The 22144-nt window shown below is 38.3% G+C and overlaps 1 protein-coding gene across 2 annotated transcripts in view; it reads left to right on the plus strand.

The window, feature by feature from the left end:
- The window catches only part of NALCN (sodium leak channel, non-selective), a 229073-nt gene that overhangs the window by 202168 nt on the left and 4761 nt on the right, over positions 1–22144 (plus strand). For both annotated transcript variants that reach the window (XM_071548846.1, XM_071548855.1), the window contains 16 exons: positions 1446–1550; positions 2261–2367; positions 4251–4371; positions 4452–4550; positions 7152–7245; positions 7781–7887; positions 8290–8364; positions 11175–11294; positions 12121–12189; positions 14285–14433; positions 15088–15181; positions 15963–16095; positions 16604–16719; positions 18935–19092; positions 19749–19899; positions 21964–22113. In XM_071548846.1, coding sequence (XP_071404947.1) covers positions 1446–1550; positions 2261–2367; positions 4251–4371; positions 4452–4550; positions 7152–7245; positions 7781–7887; positions 8290–8364; positions 11175–11294; positions 12121–12189; positions 14285–14433; positions 15088–15181; positions 15963–16095; positions 16604–16719; positions 18935–19092; positions 19749–19899; positions 21964–22113 — 1848 coding nt within the window. The remainder of the gene's footprint in view (positions 1–1445; positions 1551–2260; positions 2368–4250; positions 4372–4451; positions 4551–7151; positions 7246–7780; positions 7888–8289; positions 8365–11174; positions 11295–12120; positions 12190–14284; positions 14434–15087; positions 15182–15962; positions 16096–16603; positions 16720–18934; positions 19093–19748; positions 19900–21963; positions 22114–22144) is intronic.

Below are 22144 nucleotides of genomic sequence, written 5' to 3' on the forward strand. Positions count from 1 at the left end.
AAAATACCAGGGTAATAAGATAATGTTTTGCTATAACGCTCATGTTTACTATTCTTTTCACCACTATTGTCTATTTGCTTTATATTGTGGCTATCACTGCAGGTGAGCACAGAACAGGTTAAAAATCACGAATATTAGTAACTCATACTGAATAAAGGTTCTGTAATAATTCTTTTATAAATTGTATTATGTGTTCAGCATACATTTTGCCTTAATTACAGGACAAAAATACTGAAAAAAAAATCTATCCCTTATTCACAGTTCTAGATGGTCAAGTGGGCAGTTAAATGCCTCCCTGACATCCGATCCCGTCAGATCTCGGAAGCTGAGCAGGGTCAGCCCTGGATTAGTATTTGGATGGGAAACCTCGTGGGAAATGCCAGGTGCTGTAGGTTCTAGTCCTGAGGACTTCACTGTCACTGTCCAAGCTCGCTCGGCCGTGGCAGATGAACCTCAGGACTTAAACGGTGGGGCCAGTTCTGCGCACGCTGAGCCTCACCTAAAATGCACTGCGCAGGCTGGAAGGGCACACCCACGTGGGGAGAGCCCTTCCCAAATCTTCGTTCACGAAGTTTGGCCATACATACAGATGGTCAAGGAAGATGAGAATTAGCATATTGCAGCTCTGCAAGAACAAAAGTAAACCCTGGTTTCTGAGCTGAAGGTCTCTACCTCCAAGTATTTTGAGGGGCCACCAGAGACAATTCAGTTGTTCATCAAAGATCTGGATCTCATTGTTATGTCATTGTTATTATTATGATCATGATTGTGTTCTTATAGTAATAATAACAGTAATGGAGTCTGTGATTGCTTGATCAGAGTCTAATCTATTGCCTTGGAACCCTATGTGATATCTGTCAGCCTAGACAACAGATATTTTATTCCTTAACATGATGCTGTATTAGGTCAGATTGATATAAAAGGCTAAACTGCAAAATATTTGCAGACATTAATAAAGCAAGGACAAAAAGTGCAAAGCTAGTTAGCAATTCATAGATACAGTATTCTGTTAAAGATATTTACATCACAATTTGCTTGTGCATATCTTGATTGTAGCTATCCTGGAATTAAATGGCTTACTCAGTTTAATTAGTAAAGCCTGATGCAGCGAAACGAAAGCAGCACATACTTAAGTACTTGAAGAGTTCTCTTTAAAGTGAGTGGCACTTCTCATGCATACAGAATTTAGCAGGTGGTAACTGAGTGCAAAAAAGCTTTGATCCTTATCTACTGTTTTTAGATATTTTTATTTTGTTAGTAATAAGACTAATAATAACACAGCACCTGATTACTGGATCAGACCCTAAGGTAACATACCTGTCACGAAAGTCATATCTCCAGGTTTATGCCACAAGACTATGTTCACTATGCTTCACCAAAGGAGATGACCCCCTTTTTCAAGTCTGCAGGAATAGAGTTTAACGCGTCTAACTTAATCTTTACAGGTTTCTATTCTTTTGCTGACGTTAATGCTTGTTTTTGCAAGCTTTGGAGTGCAGCTGTTTGCAGGAAAACTGGCTAAATGCAATGATCCTCACATCATCTCTAGGGTAAGAACTGCTTTTCTGCTTCAAAATATTGGTATGTTGTGCAATTTCTGCCTGCTAGGGAAAGCAAGTGGAGCAATCAGAGCTGTCATATGAGAAAGGGAGATTTTGGGCATGTTCTTGTTAAGAAGCAGGTTAATAGAGGGAAAGATGGAAAAGGATTCAGAAAATGTGGGTAAGGGTGGGTTTTCATGTAGAAAAGGAAAGCAGGTTGAAATATTGGGGATTATCTTAAAGAAAGTTTTCAAATGAATGCCATATTATCTGCAAAGGACCGGATGGCACATGGAATTAACCATGAAAAATGGCACCTATGTATTCCTAGGTTAACAACTGAAGAACAGGTTAGACAGCTAGAAGTCCAAAGCATTGGTAATACTGTATGGATTACATGGAGAAAGCTTCCTGTGTTTCTTACTCTGTTTGGAGAAATATCACCTAAAGAGAGCAATGGTCTTCAGCAAAGAGTCTACATTGTTTTGGAAATTGAAAAGCACTGTCAGTTCTGGAAGGAAAAGAGTATTTTGAATCCTTTCTAAGATGCATTTTTCCTCTGGGTAAAGGTCCATGACTATTAATTACAGACCTGTAAATAACTCTTAAATTCTGTTTACATTGCTTTCCCATCATGGCAAATATTCTGTTTATGCTGGTATGTTGGCATCTCTCACAGGCCTTTGTTTAATCTCAGGCTGTTTTTTACTTCACTACAGGAAGATTGTCATGGCATCTTCAGAATAAATGTAAGTGTTTCCAAAAATCTCAATTTAAAGTTAAGACCTGGAGAGAAAAAGCCTGGATTTTGGGTGCCACGCGTCTGGTGAGTTGCTACATATTGGCGTTTCTTCAAAAACTAAGCTGTTAGTGTAGAAAAACAGCTCAAATCTCATGGCATTAAACTACTGATGGAATAGTTTTATTGTAATTCAGACTATATTAAGGGTAAAAATTCTGGCATATTTAGTAAAAAGCCATATAATACAAAACCTTTCTGGACTTAACTTCATAAACCAGAAATGAAAAAAAAAAACCCCAAACCTGTAGGTACTAAAGCGTTACTGTGGGAGTTAGATTTTATTTGGTTATTTTTACAGTGGGAGTTCTTTAGTACTATTATGAAGACATTGTGAGAGCCACCCAGCAACAACAGAACCTAAGAATAAATAGGAAAAGATGGAAGAAAAAGAAATGGAAATCAACCTGCCTACAGCTACACATAAAAACAAATTAACGAGTCATGTCTAAAACCAGACTTTCTTTTCTATGGCCATCACCCATGGTAGCTAGCAGCTTCTTTCTTTTTCCAGTGCAGGGTGTCCTTATGGTCTATCTGTTGCAGAAGTGCAGTAAAAATTATTTAAAAGCTAATGTATATTTTTGATTAGTATTTTGATAAAGTAAATTTCATATTCCTTCTCTTTCAATTTTTTATATTTTTCACTTGGTTGGCAGTTTGCAAAATCAGCTTAACAGCCACAATTATTTTAATTGGCCATGTGTGTGGATAAAGAATGTACCGACAGTGGTAGATTCAGAGCCACCCTGCACTAATGAAATAATATGCCGTGATTTGAACAGTCAGTGAAACTCTGACATCTGCAGAAGTCTTTGTTTCTGTATGCTTCAGACAAATTCTTCCTTGAGTAAGCAAATTCAATCCTGTTCAGCTTGATCCAGAAATAAGCAAAAACTGCCTTAATCAGCGTAACTGTAAACTTTGGGGAAAGTTTTGTTATTGCAGAAAAGTATTTTATCACAAGGACATTTATACCACCTGTTGGATGTGTTAGGCCAGGTTTTCAAGAGCCAGATGTCAAAATAAGGACTGCATTGAAAAGAAATATCTACATCTAAGAACTCTCTTTTCACTGAATGATTGGATTTAAGAAGCACCAAACAGTTAATAACTCTTCTGTAATACAATTATTTGCTTTATAAACTGTTGAAAAGTCACTGGACTCCTTGGCTTATCAGTCTTGGATTGCAGAGACAGAGCACTGTGCTGACGTAGCCCAAAGAGGGTGCTTTTAGTGTTCAGCTGGAAACAGTCCCTTGAATCTCAATTGATAAAAAAAGATCAGAGCATACAGTATTGGTAAACCAAGAAGATATGATGTCTTTTAGGTAAGTTTTGCTTTAGCCTATCAGTTCCTGATGATAGTGAAATAGGGAACTGCATTTTCTAAATGATCTTGCTGACTTTGGAGAATGATCTCTTACAGGTACATTTATTTTAGAATCTGGCCAATGCCATCAGATCTATTTTTTTCATGAATACTGTATTTTTCTAATTTCATTGGCAAAAACATTACAATGCAGCAACATAGTCATAGAATGGTTTGGGTTGGAAGGGACCTAAAGATCCCCTGGTGCCAACTCCTCTGCCATGGGCAGAAACACCTTCCAGTAGATCAGGTTGCTCAAAGCCCCATTCAACCTGCCCTTGAACATGTTATAAGCTTTAACACTGTGAATCAGATTCTGACTAAGAAAATGAACCATAGATAGGAATCTAAAAAGTTATGCTTGAAGTAGTTATTGCTGTTGCTACTTTTGTTTTATTCTTGATACAGAACTTTGATCTATTTCAGAGGCTTTCACATCAACTTCGCAAGATATTTAAATGTTAACTATCAAGAATGAAGGTAGCAAATAGAACAACTTTATTGCTGAAGTTACAGCTATTTGTGTACTGCATTTCAGGGCCAATCCTCGAAATTTTAATTTTGACAATGTGGGCAATGCAATGCTGGCACTATTCGAAGTTCTTTCATTAAAAGGCTGGGTGGAAGTCAGAGATGTGATCATTCATCGTGTTGGGCCGGTAAGGAAACACAGTCTTTGAATTCTGCAACACCTAACTTTGATTTGTCGTAACTATTAATCTTATTTTTGTCTATTTAGATCCATGGAATCTACATTCATGTTTTTGTATTCCTTGGCTGCATGATTGGACTGACCCTTTTTGTTGGAGTTGTCATCGCTAATTTTAATGAAAACAAGGTACTAAGTGAAGTCGTTTATTCTGAGTGAGGTATTTTATTAAGTAGAACTGGCTCTGTAAGAAACCTGAAACTGATACTAGACTGTCTACATTACCTGGTAAGGCTGCCTGGAAGACTGGCTTCCCGATCTTGCATTTCTGTGAGACTGCAAGTCTTCAGCTACACCTGATCCATAGTTGATACAAAACTGAAACCTGTGATGATAGGGAATCCATCACACGCTCTGTCAAAGGTGTCAGAGTTTATTTATAGTGCAGCCATGCTGCTGGATGGAGATTGAAGCTAAAGCATAGGGTATTCACAGATGCTGCTGGTTCAGTTAGATGTGGGCATACATGCGGTGGCAGATAACACGACATGCTTGTATGTGTTGCAACTAAAAGGTCTCGTTAGAGCCCTCCCATTGCAGTGTTTCAGATCCAGAGTAAAGCTATGTGCCTTTTTTCTGGCAAACAGCGGATCACATTGTAAAAACAGTTGTCCATCACTCAAACAAAAAGGTTTCTAGTTTTCTAGAAAAGTTCACATGGGGTTCTTGGATTACCCCGAAAAGTAGAAAAACCTGTCCTCAGGGGAATTTTTGCAGAGCAGGTCGTGTCTACATTTACTAAGGTTAGAAATCTCCAGGTGGGAGTGCTGCATACACACTGTGCAATTCTTAATCTGAGGGGTTTGTCTGAGCCTCTTGTGATGCCTCTGAGGCATAGAGACATAATTATTAATTTTTTTTGTCTTTTGGTTCAAAGTCACAAAAATAATGAGGTACGATATTTTTATCGCTCGTGGCACTGGAGGAAAAGGATGATTGCACGCTCTGGTGTGTGAGGATGTGTGACAACCTAGTGTGTTAGTGCTGGAGACTGGTTGCTGGCTATGGCCCTGACCCAAACTCTGTAACAAACACAACTGTTGAGTTTGTCCTTCAGGGAAACCACTTGACTCCTAGAAGGGAGCTGAGCAGCACACTGCATCTGATGTGGGCAAACAGGGCATTATGAAACTGAGTCAAGCACGTTGTGAGCCAAATAAAAAGCCTAAAACCTCTGTTCTTGTGAAGGTATTTTTATAATTGCATAGCTCCAGTGTAATTCTGGTGAGACATAGTGTGGTCATTCCTGTTAAAATATATCTGTTCTAGAGAACAAGGAACAATGTGCAATTCATTTATTTTCTTATTCACTAAATTTTGACTGGTGAGTTAACAAAGGTGAAATTTCTACAGTGTGAGAATTCCACTGAACTTTTATAGTTAGTAGTCTCCCTTCTTGTTCCTTCAAATATGTCAATACTCAGATATTAGCTGCCACTTTGAGCTGAAGTCCAAGTGCAAGCACAGCTCCTCCAGATCACAGGGCTTTGCTCTGTGGTCCCCTTACTATGATCCCACTTCTGGCACTGGCAGTTTCTGAGCAGCAAAGCAACTTGGCACCATTGTTTCTAAAATCTAATTTTACTGAAGTCCACTCTTTTTTGCCACCTTTTGTCTTGTTTGCAGTGAAGGCTCCCCATGAATATAAACCAGACACACTCATTGGGGTGAATAAGTTGCCTTTTAATTTAAGCATTTCTAAATGATACAATTTGGGTCTGACATAAGTAGTCCTTATATCTGTCACTTTGTCCACATTGTGTTGGAAGGCACTTCTTCCCAGGGTGACATCTGGGGACACAGGTCCATAAAGAGATTATGTCCACTAAGAGGGAGGAATCTTGACCTTATCAGTTACACAGCCAGCCACAGTGCAAGCATCTACACAAGTCATTGCCCAGGTGAGACCCAAAGATCATGCCAGCCCTCACCCAGCTCGGTGTGGTTTCATTCCAATGGAGAGAGCAGCAAAGCATCTGGGAGACAGACTTTTGACATTTATCTTGAAAAGGTCTCCCTTGTTTTTGTAACTCTAGACTTTTTCCATGAGATTTTACAGTTCTCTGAAGTGATAAGGAACTCATTTTGCTTTGAAGGTCATTTTAGGTAACATTGAATTCTGTTTGGAGTTTGCTTGTTTCTTCCTATGTTATGAGAACACTTACACGGATTACCAGCACTCCACCACCCCAAGGGAGTGTCTCCACCTCTCTTTGTGCTTACTCTGTGGAGAGCTCTTGTAGATTCATAGCATACTATTATTTTATTTCAATTACACCCCAAGCAGAATTGCTGTGGAGAGCAGCAGTGATCTCCTGGAGGGCTCATTCCGTGAGAAACTGTAGCGGCACTGGGGAGCCACAGGATTTTCTGCTGCAAAGTCCAGACAAAATCAACCACTCTTTAAAACGGTGCTTCCTAGCAAATGATGTTCAGTCAAATGGAAGACCTCCTGCAGTGTTTCATTGCCCACACTGGGCTGCTGCTACAAAGAACAACAACTGTGCCTGCTGAGTTGAGTCCCAGAAACTCACAGTTAATGCATCCAGAAATCCTCTTGAGTAAGAGCCGATACTTAAGACTCCTTTACCCAAACAGTGTATTATTTAAGGAAAGTTGCATATGTAACTTTTTTCAGGCTCCAAAGAGAATGTTGTTTTCGTGTTATAGCATTGAATGTTCTAGCTGTTAAATGACAAAAGCTTTCTACGCTTCTCTTTGTTTATTAAGGGGACAGCTTTACTGACTGTAGATCAGAGACGATGGGAAGATCTGAAAAGCAGACTGAAGATAGCACAACCTCTTCATCTCCCACCTCGTCCGGGTATCAAAGATATTTTGATTTTATTCATGTTAGGCGTTAGTGTTCATAATTCCCCAGGAGTCTGCAATTCAAATTAAAACTGTAATCGTGAGGCCACTAGGAGGTTGTGCATAAGTTAATGTGGAAACAGGCTCCAACTACAGATCTCTCCATAAGGCTATTAAAATCAACCCAAAAAAAACGTTGTGCTTCGATGGGTTTAGGATAAGCCTTAATGATAAAATGAATTTCTAAATGAAAAATATTTGCAGTAGGCTGTAATGATATGAATGGACTGTATTAACCTGAGAGCAGTTGAATGATGCACTTGCGCTAAAAGTACCAAAGCCTTCATGCAACACTGATGTTCAGTATTTGAAATTATATGTTCAGAAGCCCTATTTGATATGGAAAATTGTAGCAGAAAATTAGAAATGTGTTTTGAAAGTAGTAAAGGATTATTTTGCTAGTAATGGACATGGAAAATCTGTTAAGAAATAGGGGGGAAATATCATTGTGTATTTTAACACTCCTCCTCTAAATCTTTCTTTTTCAGATAATGATGGCTTTAGAGCTAAGATGTATGATATAACTCAGCATCCATTTTTTAAGAGAACTATTGCTGTACTTGTTCTGGCCCAGTCTGTGTTGTTATCAGTTAAGGTAATTGTGGGGTTTTTAAGTGTTTCGTTATAGTAGTACAAGCATGTGTTGCACATTTCCTAATACCAATTAACAGTCAATTGAGCCATTACTGTGATGAATACTAGTAAACATTATTTCTAGATACAACAATCTCAGTTGGCACAGATCACTGCAGATCAGTGGTAACTTGTAGAGCTGAGTCAATTTCAGCCTTTTTGTAGTCTGGTCCACTATTTTTAATTTCTAGTTAAACTGTAAATCTGTGAGAGAAGAGTACACCAAGATTCCATTCCTGTCAGAGTATATTTTAGAGTGAAATCTATTTATTAACAAAGCCTTCAAGAACAGTTAAGGCAATGGAGAGGCATTTATTCTGTTTAACAGCTACTCTTCTATGAATGGATTTTGTTTGCATTTCAGTGGGATGCCGCAGATCCAGTGACTGTACCTTTAGCAACAATGTCTGTTGTTTTCACCTTCATTTTTGTCCTTGAGGTAAAGTAATATATTTTGAAACTTCTTGAGATTAAGACTCGGCTGTACATATTTCATTTTGTCTTTAGGGATGCTGTCTCATTCTTCACTAGGGTGTTTATTTCTGAAAATGTACATTCGGGGGTTTCCATGTCACTTGTCTTTAAACATGTACTGTAAGAAGAAACTTTTAATGTATTAGAGTAATACTTTTCTACAACCTTGAGCTTTGTGTTCTTTTATATATATTCAAGTCTGAGCATTTAAAAGTGTGTTTTGGTAAACCCAGTGAACCCTTTTCTTGCAGAACATCTCAAATTAAATTTCCTCCATATAACACAAGGTCTGTGTTGTCTCATGGAAGTTCTGCTTGATCCATTTATATTTTGCTTGGTGTGTTGATCCCTACTATTCTGTAGCTATGAATCATTTAACCGCTCTCAATTTTGTTTTGGTTTGTTTTAAGTGTGATACTTCATTTTAATACCTTTTCATAAGCTATAGTCAGTTCCAGTATTGTCTTATCTTTTGTGGCACAGATCTGGCTCCTGTGTGGTAGATATTCTCTTTCTATGACAATACTGTTATTACAAACAACTGTGCAAGGTGTCTTTAGCCTATTTTGATAAGATTGGAATCTAATGATTTAACCACATTTTGAAGTGCATGCATTTTTTAATGTATAAGGATATCCATAGTGTAACAAAGCACACATTTATGATGTTAAAGAAGATGTTTCCTCTATGGTTAGGTTAGTACATAATTCTTTAGAAGTTTATGGTTGACTGCTTTTCTTTCCAGTCCCCTCTGAACAGCTGATACTGACCACTATCAGAAACAGGATAGTAGACTGCGTTTCCCACTGCGCTAATCCAATATGACAGTTCCTATGTTCTTCTGATAGGTTTTGCCAGCACTGATGAATAAACAATGAAGTGAATACCTTGTAGCAGCTGTATCTAGAGTATGTCCCTGTTGTTGCTTTTTTCTTCCCTACCCTGGAGAAATCAGTATCTCAAGAGAGACTGAGCAAACACAGAAAAGTTTTGTGTCATACGCAGACAGGTTTTAATTTACTTAGTAATGGTGTCTTTGGAAATACTATTTTCTCTTATACTGCCAGGGGAAACAAATACACTTCTAAAATTTCAAAGGAACTTTGTCAGAGCCAAGAAAAGATTGTTGATTGTCTCAACAGGCAAGATATCACACTGTGAGTGCACATAATTTATGGAGAGGAAGCAGCTCCCTGCCCAGGATCTTCCCTAAGGCAGCATAGTCTGGTTACAGTCTGCTATGTACACGATCTGCTACCACTACCAGGCATGATCCATGAGAAAGTCCAAAGCTTTAAGTGTAGCTAATGGCCCTGTGTCCAATTTAACAACTCCTGATTCAGTCTTAAACCTCTACTGCTCACATTAGTATATGTGGTATAGAAGAACAAGAAGAATTTGAAGATCTCACTTTTTTTACCACAGTGATGATGACAGAATAAAAGGAAATATGATTTTTTATTTGCATAGATTGGTATTCAGTTCAAGATTATAGACAGCTGAATTTAGGTGCTTAAATTCTACATGTGCTCTAGGTGTTTAAGCTGTAACTGTGATCAAGGAGGATGAACAGTGAATGTCAGTTACCTCCACCAGCCACTAGAGAAGGGTAGGGATGTTTACAGGTCTTATGTCATCCCTGCCAGCTGCATTCATCTATTTCCAATTCTATGGGGCACCTTATCTGATTGGGTAAAAGGAGGCAAGATATTTTCAGGTGCCTCAAATTATAATTAGAAATTCCGAGTCCCTATTTTTCATTTTCTAGTCATACTCCAGAAAACATTATAAGGCAAAAAACTAACCGGAAAGTCAGCTTTTTACCTCAGGCTAGTGCCATCTTATATATGGCTTAGGTTTTAAAAGTGTTAAATGGGGGTTGCAAGGTGGAATGGAAAAAATAATGCAATGAATGCCTAATATTTATAGACTTTATTTAGTAAGTCTTAACTTGCTTTTCTCATACTTGTATATGAGAAACTCTGTGGTGTTCCCTCTACATGCCTCACCCTATGTCAGTATCTATTAGCTACTGTAGCTACTTCTTACTAGTATCTATTCTTGAACTTCTGTCTGGATTCCTATTACCTGTATTGGCACTTTGGCAGCTGCCTTTTAGCAGGTACATTATAAAATGTACTGCCTTTGCTGTTCTTAGCTTTCTCCTCTTACATGCTGCTGAGTACAGATGGTGCTGAGTACAGAATATTCCTTAAAGCAAGAACTATTTGTAATATGGGAAAACTTTTTAATTAATCTGAACAATCAATTAATTGTGCTACAGAACACAAGTATATTCCTGAGTTCAAATGTGCTTGTGTGATTTTAGCCTGCTTACAGACAGCTAGCTACCTAGGATACTACTGCCTCTTTTAGCTATATATTATTGATACAAGAATTTTATAACTTCATGAATTGATTAACTTTAAAAAATCTTAAGCCCATATTCACCTCAGCAATCTATACATTAAGCAGTCTGAAGGGGTCAGCTGCATTCCTGTCTTCAATACTTGATGCAGACAGAGAGATATTGTTTATCCACTTGTCTTGGTCATCTCTGGTCTTCCACCAGCTTTTCTCCACCTAAGAGAAGCTTGTATTATCCAGTTAGTCCACATGGGAACATTGAGCTGACATGAAACCTGCACTTGGTTGTTTGAAACTATTTCATAAGATGAACTCAATCAAACATTTTAGAGAATGGAGGAGGAATCTCATTGCAAAAAAAAAACCCCATTTCTTGTTTAAAAGTGAGCTTTTTTTTATTATTCTTAGGTCACGATGAAGATTATTGCCATGTCACCTTCTGGCTTCTGGCAAAGCAGAAGAAATCGGTATGATCTCTTGGTGACATCTCTTGGAGTTATATGGGTGATACTTCACTTTGCCTTACTGGTAAGATTTACGATATGCAATTCCAGTGATTAAAGCGATTTTGTTTGTTAAGCACCATCAGTAGAATTGCTGCTATACATCCAGAGAAACTCGTGGTAGTTTAGTAAGGCTGAAATATGGCTGGAAAAAATTAAACTTGGTGCTACAAGGTAGGAATCACTGTTTGGACAATGATGTAGTGCAAAAGTTGTCTTACTGATATGAGTTAGAGTCTGTAAATGTGGTAAAAAGCAAGTCTTTATAGGGGATGTGAAGTGAGAAAAGAAAGGAGACTGAAGAAACTGAGAGCTCCTGCCAACAACAGTCTCATGAGCATGGTGGAAGAAAGAGGCAATTCACAGAATGCAAACAGGACTGGTCAAAATTCCTGAACAATACAAACTGTCCTAAACCCAGCAGCAATTCTTTACCACTGGTTTTGATTAAGGGGTGGTGTTTAATCCAAGAAGACATAGAGGAGAGGAGAGAAAATGTTGTTGGAAGTCACAAGCCTATAATGGTTGTGGGATTCTCTCTTGTCTGCTCTGACATTTGCAGTTTGTCCCCTGCTGCTCAGTAGCTTGGAAGGCCTGAGGAGTTCCTGTAATCTAGCAGCTTCCTAGACAAGCAGACTGGGCCTGATGGACATAATTAATAGAGGATTGAAGGTTTTTGGTTTAATATGTGGGGAGGGTGGGTTTTGTTTTTTTTATATTGTTGCTACTAGTTTATGATTTCTCTTATTTCATATGGGGATTGCCCTATATTATTAAAAGATCAACAATCATTATCTTTCCAAGAGATCCCTGAGGCGCAATGTATTAAGTCTCCTGTGTTTGTGTTCCAGAATGCATACACATACATGATGGGGGCATGCGTAATTGTCTTCAGGTTTTTTTCAATTTGTGGGAAGCACGTAAGTACGAACTAGGAACTACAACTATTGAAGTGTTCGTCTGTAGGTTAAAGGACTAGATGCTATGCATCTCTAGTGAAAATTCCATAAGGCTCCATTTTGTAGGGGGGAAAAAAAGGAGACTTCAAGCAGCAGTCTCCAATTTTACATGCTGTCTTTAGAATGTCAGGATTTTAGGTATATTGTAAGAGAGTGCATTTTTTCAGAAAACAAAGTGCAACTGCAATACCATGTATTTTAAAAATGTGCTTACAACTCTGAACATACTTTGTGCTACTTTCCGCCCTTGCCATTTCAGTGTGGTGTGATGTGCATGCTAGTTATTTATTTTCAGTGCAAGACTAGGGTAGTGGTCGTTGATGCATTTGTCTTGTTATGACAGTGCTCTCTTACAGAGCTGTCTTCCTCCAGAGTGCAGATCTGTGTCTTGTCTCTACAATGTATGTCTTATCATAGTAGAGGATTTATGTTCAATTTTAAAACAATATTGGGCCAAGATGTTCTTCGGGAAACACTTGAGTAGTGACAAAGCAAGTCACTTCTCAAGTTTACATTTCTTTTGTGTTTGCATTTGCTCTGGTGTAATTGAGAGTAGACTGGCAGAATAAGTATAGACAGAGAGCAAACACATTTATTTAACGAGTAGTGACTCTGCGTTCCGTTGCTGTGGAACTTCTTAGACTATCCAAATATTTTCTGTCAATATGATGAAAAGACTAGCTTGCCAGGGTTAAGAACAGCAAGTCAAAGGGTTTGTTCAGTAAAGATAAAAGGTTTTTTTATCAAACTACACAGACCCTGAAGAGCCTTGGAAATCAAATGAAAAATCCTTGTTTCTTCTATGCAGCCAAACCAAGCGATTGTCTTCAAAGCTTTCAGTTTGATCCTAAAGTTTTTTCAATGTTTTAACCTAGTAGTTTGTGCTTTCATGTTGGGAGCTATATCAATTTCATTACTTTACCTGTTCTGATGCAACGTGATGGCTAAAGGTTAACATGAATTTGGTGTGATTATAAAGAAAACTGACACCTTCCATCCCATTAAAGGGAATTTTCCATTGCATCCAAAGTAGTTAAGGGTGTTAGAACAGCCTAGGGCAATAACTTTATCAGGAGTAAAACGTACAATATGCATACACGAGAGAGTAATACCTCTTATCTAGGCCCATGGCCTATATAATTTCCCTAGTTATGCTCTCATCTTAAGCTCTTTGGCACACTTCACAGAATCATAGACTCACAGAATAGTTTGGTTTGTAAGGGGCCTTAAAGATCATTTAGTTCCAAGCCTCCTGCCATGGGCAGGGATACCTTTCACTAGGCTAGGTTACTCAAAGTCCCATCCAGCCTGGTACTGAACACTTGCAGGGATGGGGCATCTGCAGATTATCTGGGTCACTTGTTCCAGTGCCTCAGCACTCTCACTGTAAAGAATTTCTTCCTAATATCTGATCTAAACATGCCTTCTTTCAGTTTAAAGCTATTTGCCCTAGTCCTGTCACTAGATGCCCTTGTAAAAGGTCCCTCTCCAGCTCTCTTGTTGGCCACCTAAAGATACTGGAAGGCTGCTAGAAGGTCTGCCTCCCTGGTCTCTCATAGACTTGCATGAGAAATTACAAGTTTAAATAAGCTGTACTGATCTTAAGGAAATCCCCTTCTCTATACATCAACCCATTCCTTTAAGTAGGCTGCAGTATCTGTAGTTTCTATCTAACAGGTAAGATCCCTTTCAGATAAGCTCAGAGTAGTTTACTGCACCTCAGTTCATGCGATGCTAATTCTGATACTTCAGGAGTATACTGATCCTAGAGTATTATAGTTAAGTTTGTGCTGTTATCACTGTATTATCCTAAACTGTATTGCCCTATATATACTTTTTGAGAAGCAACATCTTGACCTTGTAAATGAGAAAGACATGCTCATGTCTGTAACAATTAGAAATTGCACACAATTCAAATAGATTTATAATGTACCTTTTTACTGGGCTCATCCATTAATGTATGTGTAAAAAATTTGTTGTCAAAATGGCAAGTGCAAGAAATGTCTTTTATCTTTGCTTTCCTGAATCATGGGTTGCTTTTTCCCTGTCCTTCCAGGTGACACTAAAAATGCTGCTCCTGACTGTTGTTGTCAGCATGTACAAGAGTTTCTTCATCATAGTGGGAATGTTCTTACTGCTCCTTTGCTATGCCTTTGCTGGAGTGGTTTTATTTGGTACAGTGAAATACGGAGAGAACATTAATAGGTACAGTATGTACTTCCTACCTTGTGGGGATGTTCTTTTAACAGCCTGAAGAAATCACATTCTGCTAGAGAGAAGTTTATCCATGGTAAAACCCAGACAAATTTCCAGCTGTAGCTGAAGAGCTCTAAACAGAATTTCTGATAGGAGACACTGAATCATCTTTTCAGTCCTTGTGCATTGGACCAAATGACTCCTGATCCAAGCAGAGCAGACTGAGAGCTGTTCTTCATTATGCCAGCTGGAATATGCTTTAAAGCAGCACTGCACTAGCCCACAAGCTGCTGAAACAGAGTGTACCTACTATGTCTTATTGGCATCACCCAGGAACAGGATCCATTTACCAGGCTGATACAGAGAGGAGGGAGTTGTCTGAAAAGGCTGTTAACTGAAGCTTACAGAAGGAAATGGTAAAGGAAATAGGATCTGGCCTTGAGTTTGCTTTAGCTCTCTAATAAAATGCACTAAAATACTTAGACCTGTGTCTGAGTTATTATATCTTAAGTCATGAAATAAATAATTCACTGATCTCATTCAAATAATACTGTAACTATTTTTAGTTTAAAGTAGTAGAACTGAAGAAACTGGAAACATTTTTTCTTGCCACTGTTTTATTTCTGGGAAGTGAAATGATATCTCTTTTTTTTTTTTAAACAGGCATGCAAATTTTTCATCAGCTGGAAAAGCTATTACTGTACTCTTCAGAATAGTTACTGGAGAAGACTGGAACAAAATTATGCATGACTGCATGGTAATTACAATACTGCCAGAGATAAAGTAGACAAAAAATGAGAGACGCCCTTTCATCTCAAATAGTTTGCTGTATCTTAGCTTTGAACAAGGAATGTTGTGCTTGCCTTTGTCTTGTCAAGAGATAAAATGTTCACTAAACCTCAAAATATGACATGCAAATTGCAGCTCCAATCCCATGGCAGCAGTGTAGTATTTCATGGAGCTAGGTTATTAGGTGATTTAAAAACAAAAATAGAATGATTGTTGCAAAATCGGATGTGCAGTAACTTACTTTTTCACTCATATCTTTTTTGATTGGGGCAAAGTGTCTTTTCAAATTAACTTTGTCTTCGTTGCCTGCTTATTCCTTGTGACTGATAGTCTTGACCTGAAAATTAATCCTCAAATTATTATATTTTGCCCAAGTAAATGTTTGTCTGTGCTTTCCAGTGAAACGAAAATCACAAGCCTTTCCTTTTAAAATTAATGAGCAGGGAAAAAGATTTTTTAAAACCACCATATTTCAGAGCACCAGGTTGTTTCTGTACAGTGGCATAACGTAAAATGTGTTCTCTGTGTGGTACTGAGATCCATGCCTAAGCCTTTTTTGTCATGCCTCTCAGTTTTCAGGGTTTTGACTACTAAAGGAAAGAAAAAAAATATGCCCACAGTAATGCCCACAGTATTATTCCTAATTGGGAAGCTTAAAATAAATAATAGTCTTAATTATTGTATTGATTGCAAAGAAATTAAGAATATCTCTTTATTATTATTTTATTTTATTTTATTTTGTTTTGAAGGTTCAGCCTCCATTTTGTACACCAGATAACAGCACCTACTGGAAAACAGACTGTGGAAATTATGCTGGTGCTCTTATGTATTTCTGTTCTTTTTACGTCATCATTGCATACATCATGCTAAATTTGCTTGTTGGTAAGTGAAAATATACATTAATAACAAAAAGGTCCATCTTGGCATATAGTGTGTTAGATGTGAGTCTATTGTGCTATTCAGGTATGAGGCTACCTTGTACCTTCAATATTACCTTATATAGATGTAATGTTTTTGATACTACTTTGGCATGGTGTATGCTAAAACTCAGGAAGTTTGGGAATGAAAGTTTTTTGAACAAAGAGTACAGTTTTCCTACAAAATACTGTTTTCTGAGCTTTTCTTTCTTCAGTTGGCATTTTTTGAACATCATTGGAATTCTCTTAATTGATCGTAGATATTAGATTAGGCATCTCACCAGCGTTTAAGATGCTGCTTTTAATAAGTGAGCACAGTGAATATTGATGTGGCACAACAGTGTATTATGCATTCAAAATCCTTATCTGAACATACAGGCATTTATTAATGTGAAGTTGGCACAACAGAATTAGACTTCAACCAGTCAGAAACAGGCTTTCTTTATGCTTCATTTTGTTCTTGTGGTTTTCAGCTATCATTGTGGAGAATTTCTCATTGTTTTACTCAACTGAAGAAGACCAGCTTCTAAGTTATAATGATCTTAGGCATTTTCAAATTATATGGAACATGGTTGATGACAAAAGAGAGGTAAGAAACTTGATAATAAGCACAGCAATCCAGTAAATTTCCATTTTTCCTTGAAAAAAACTGTGGGTAAAACAAAACTCACTGATCAGTTACTGTTCAAATTTTAGAAGTTCAGTGAGCATGATCTAATGTTGTTCATGGCCCTTTGAACACTAACCTGTATTCTGTGAAGTATGTATAGTAGCAGATTTACAAACATATGTACCTATTTATAGGATCAATATAATAGCATCTTTCCACCCAGCTCCCTGAGAGTTGTTTCCTTGGAAGTGTACAGACTCATATCCATTTTTGTGTCTGATCTTCAGGAGAGCTTTGCTGAATTTTCAGCACTGTCTCCTGTAAGATTCTTATGCAAAAGGCTGATGAAGAGTGGGCTGAGTGATAAGACAATGAAGTGTACTTGAAACTGTCTGCATAACCAGGCTCAGAGGGTGATGATCAGCAGCACAGATTCTAGTTGGAGGCCCGAACTAGTTGTGTACCCTAGGGTTCGGTGCTTGGTCCAATCCTGCTCAGCATCTTCATTAATGACCTGGATGATGGAGCAGAGGACACCCTCAGCATGTTTGATGATGACACCAAACTGGGAGGAGTAGCCAATACACCAGAGGGTTGTACTGCCTTCCAGAGGACCTTGACAGGCTGCAGAAATGGGCTCGCAGGAGCCTCATGAAGTTCATCAAGGAGAACTGCAAAGTCTTGCAGGTGGAGAATAAACCAAGGCACAGTACCTTCTGGGAGCCCCCCAGCTAGAAAACAGATAGTCAGTAAAGGACCTGGGGGTCCTGGTGGACACCAAGTTGAACATGGGCCACCAAAGTGCCCTTGGGCCAACGAAGACCTATAGTACCCTGCGGTGCATTTGTCAAAGTACTGCTATCAGGTTCCTGGAGAGGCCCCACTTGGAATCCTCAGATCAGTTTTGGGCTCCGATGTACACAGAGACATATTTACTGGATAAAGTCCAGCAAAGGGGCACAAAGATGATGAAGGAACTGGAGCATGTTGGGACTGTTCAGCCTGGAAAAGGCTCAGGGACAGCTCGTCAATGTATATTAATCCTGAAGGGAGGGTGCAAAGAAGACAGAGCAAGGCTCTGCTTGGTGCTGCCCAGTGACAGAACTGGAGGCAATAGGCACAACTTGAAACACAGGAGGTTCCCTCTGAGCATCCTGTTCAGAGGGAACACTTTTTCGCTGTGAGGGTGACTGAGCACTGGCACAGGTTTCCCAGGGAGCTTGTGGAGTCTCCATCTTTGGAGATATTCAAAAGTCATCTGGATATGGTCCTTGGAAACTGGTTTGAGGAAGCCTTGTTTAAGTAGAGAGGGTCAGACAAGGTGAGCTCTAGAGGGCCCTTCCAAACTCAACCATTCTGTGATTCTGGAATGAGAATAGCATCTGGGAGACTGAGCTGTTCAGATGCCCACCCAAATTAAATCATCATCTGAATGATTCATGACATCACTGAGATTTGAATATGAACAACATGGATGTGCTGGAGATGGAAGCCATGGTCTGTACTGATGGAGGTAGGCAGTTCTGGATCCATCATGGCCAGCAGACTGGCAATATCTCTCTGATGTGGGACAACACATTACAGCAAAAATAGTTCTGGTCAGGCTCATTTAGCAGAACAAAACATTTGAATATTATGGATACCATGATTTCAGAGGGAAGGAATTTCAGTCCTAATTACAAAACAAAATAAAAATTGTCACAGGAAGTACAACATGTGCTAAGTTGCCTCTTAGAGCAGATAACCTTTGAAAGCCAGCAAACTCTCAACACTCTCCTGTTCAAAGATGCACAGAGAAGGGGAGAAGTTTACAGTGAGATATAGGCTTGGCTATAAGTGTTTAAGTTGTAGTTTAATTTCCTTTTTTCAAAGGCATCTTTTTGGGCATAAGATTACTCATTACAAATGAATTCAAATGGGGAAACTCAATCCCCAAGCATTTTTGAAAAATTCTGGCAAAATTAATGGCATAGATTCTCATTGTGTTTTGAGTCAAATAACAGCAAAGTCTTCTGTGAATGTGCTGAAGAGCTGGCTTCATATGCATATTTTTCAGTAATGTGTTCACAGTGACTTAAATAGGCTAGGATTTGGCATGGAGTCTTTGGAGAATTTGTGTTTCATTGATCAAGTTGAGTGTCTGAGTTGATTGTTAGGTCACAGTATTTACCATCTATTATGCAATTTTACACAGGGAGTAATCCCTACATTTCGAGTGAAATTTCTGCTAAGGCTTCTGCGAGGGAGGCTGGAGGTGGATCTTGACAAGGACAAGCTGCTGTTCAAGCATATGTGCTACGAGATGGAGCGGCTCCATAATGGTGGTGATGTCACTTTTCATGATGTGCTCAGGTACTCCGAGATTTTCCCACATTTTTAAGAGAGATGTAGTGGCCCATGTTTCTTTGCAAGCTAACAGGAAGTCATTAGACTTGGGAAAAGGCAAAACTGGTAGCCACAAAGGCACTGCAAATTTAAATGCAGTACAAAAATTAGATTTCCCTTTCTTTCCTGTAAAAACATTAGTGATGGAAAACACGGGTCCTAAGGAATCAGCTCTAAGTATTTTAAAACTTTTGTTGGAGACAGTTTGTCACAAACAGCAGTCACATGTTATTCTTGTATCTCTAATAAAGATATGTTGCATCTTCAAGTGTAGCAACATGACAGTGAGCCTGACTAGAAATGAAATAGAAATAGGAACATTATCCAAGTGTAAACACTTGGAGGAAAAAAAAAAGAAAACCAGCACCACTACAAATGCCCCTAAATTACAGTTCAGCAGCTCACCTGTACACAATAGCTAGATGTACATGATAAGGTCTTTGTTTTGAGCACCACAAGATTGTCCTGGAATCATCACAGCAATTTTTTAGCTTCAAATTTGAATTTAGTGCACACACCTGAATTACTTATTTTTGCACCAAGGTCTTAAGTATGAGCTTTGATTTTCTAAATTAAAATGTATGGACACCAGCATTTAAAAATAAATAATTTTTTTCTTCCAGCATGCTTTCATATAGGTCGGTTGATATCAGAAAAAGTCTTCAACTGGAAGAGCTGCTTGCTAGGGAACAACTGGAATATACCATAGAAGAGGAGGTGGCCAAACAGACCATACGCATGTGGCTGAAGAAGTGCTTAAAGCGAATCAGAGCAGTAAGTCAAGCAAACCCAGGATCTATATGGTTGCATAAATTCTACAGTTTAACAATGCTGGAATTTGCTGCCACTATGCTTCATTAACTCTGGAGTCATGATAATACTTACTTGAAGATGTAGCAATTGCTAACTCTGCAAAAAAATCTATGTTAGAGCTTAACTGAAAGCACAACAAAATCTTTTGAAGGTAAAAGCTGTCTTTCTCCCAAAAATTTATCTGCTTTTCCAATAGAGCAGGAAGATGCATGTTCAAAGTCAAAGGAAAAAATGAAAAAACAATGTAATTTGATGAAACTTCCTAGGCCTAATCCTTCCTCACAGAATATAATAGTATAATTTCCTTGCCTCTGCTTGCAGATCAGTCACCTGTAGATGACTTTCCTAATGAAACCTGTATTAAGATAAATCATTTGAGTGAACCATGACAGTTACTGTGTGTGCAAATGAGCAGTGTGTGTTCATGCAAAGCAGGTATAGGAACCATGGCACACCATAGCCAGTAAACTAAGCAGGGCCAAGGCATTGGCTCAAGACTGGGGTGGGGTCACCATTAGCATGTTCCTCTGCATAATTTTGGCCAGTTTTGGCCTGTGCCTACTTATATTCCCCCAGACCATTGCCATAGGAGCATCACTGTCCTCCAGGCATGGGTCAGGATGGAGACCACTCCCAGTAGGCAGTGGCTGAAGCTAGAGCTAGAGGGAAGGTTAGTCAGATCACATCAGTCCTGGCCTGTCACTTGGCTTCAGCATGGCAGGAAATCCCAATCTCTTTAACTTACTAGTATAGACCTAGCCAGTGCTTCTGTGTTCTGTTTACACAGTACTTCAGAATGTCAGAGACATTTTTACCTTTGGTCAGGATAGCTGCAATATATCCTGGTGGAAGTTTGGCTTGGTTTAAATTTATATTTTTACAAATCAAGAAATTTTATTTAGGTTTTGCAGTTATTCTGTTCTTTTCTTCTAAAACCCAACTCTTCCTTTACATAAAAAGTCACAACCTGGTTCCACTGATGATTGATTTTTCAGTTACTGTAAGTCTGAGTCCAGGTTTTGACACATATATAGTTTATTTTTATAAAAAATTGCTCCTTGTGATTGAAGGTTTTCCATAGAAATCTGTGATCATGACATCTGTCTTCTTCGTTTGTAAATTTATAAAAATCGTAACAGGATATTTTGAATGTAATGTACATTCCAGCTGAAATGTCAGTGTTCAGTGATCATTTTGATCTCATCTCTGTAATAATAATGGCAGTAAATTTAATCTCAGCTCTCAATTCTGTGTTTGTCCAACTCTGTTGTTCATTTCATTATGATACTGAACTGCACTATGTTAAAGTAAATATGCTATTCATTTCACTCTAATAATATGGTTCAGATCATTTCACATTATATGAACCTTTTATAAACTGAATGTAATTATGGAAGTTAATATGTATTTTCAAATTCTCTTGTTATTCTCTAAGTCTCTCTAGAGGGAGCATCTGAAAACTACCCAGGAAAGTGAAACCCTTCCTGAGGGTTGTTTATTTTAATTTAAAAGCAAATTAGATTTTAAAATCATAATGGTAGTATGTTTGCTTTTCTATTTGTACTATAAATCTATACTCAGTCCCAACGTTTTCCCTACTGTTTTGTTCAGTCTTATTGACAGCCGGTTTCAAAGCCCATGAAAGAAAATGGAATTTTTGCATTTCCTTCATGTAATTCCCTGTGAATCTTTATCGATTTCCTTGTTTCTTTTTGTTTGCAAGAAATTTTAACTCCTAAACTGAAAACTTCTTATGTGTTTAAACTGTAAATTCAACAACTGAGAAACATGCCTTCCACTTAATATAATTCATGACTTTCATTCTCTGTTCCATACATAAAGGTTAGAAATATGCTGGAAGTCACTTTATTTAAATAGCAGCATCTGATACATGGATCCTTATTGATGCACCTGGTATCCACATCTTGTGCTCACTGTTCAGTTAAATATTTAGAATGCTTTAAAAAAAATCACTGTGACACACCAGTGAGAACATTTTTTTCGTCACATATTGTACCTTGATAGAAACAGCAGCAGTCATGCAGCATTATCCATAGTCTCCGAGAGAGTCAACAGCAGGAGTTGAGCCGATTTCTCAATCCTCCCAGCATTGAGACAACACAGCCAAGTGAAGATATGAATGCAATTAATCAAGATAACACTGCACAGCCAGAGGTATGTTAACCAGAAGACTATCAGCTACTTA

The sequence above is a fragment of the Pithys albifrons genome, chromosome 1 (genome assembly GCF_047495875.1).
Source record: "Pithys albifrons albifrons isolate INPA30051 chromosome 1, PitAlb_v1, whole genome shotgun sequence".
Classification (NCBI taxonomy): domain Eukaryota; kingdom Metazoa; phylum Chordata; class Aves; order Passeriformes; family Thamnophilidae; genus Pithys; species Pithys albifrons.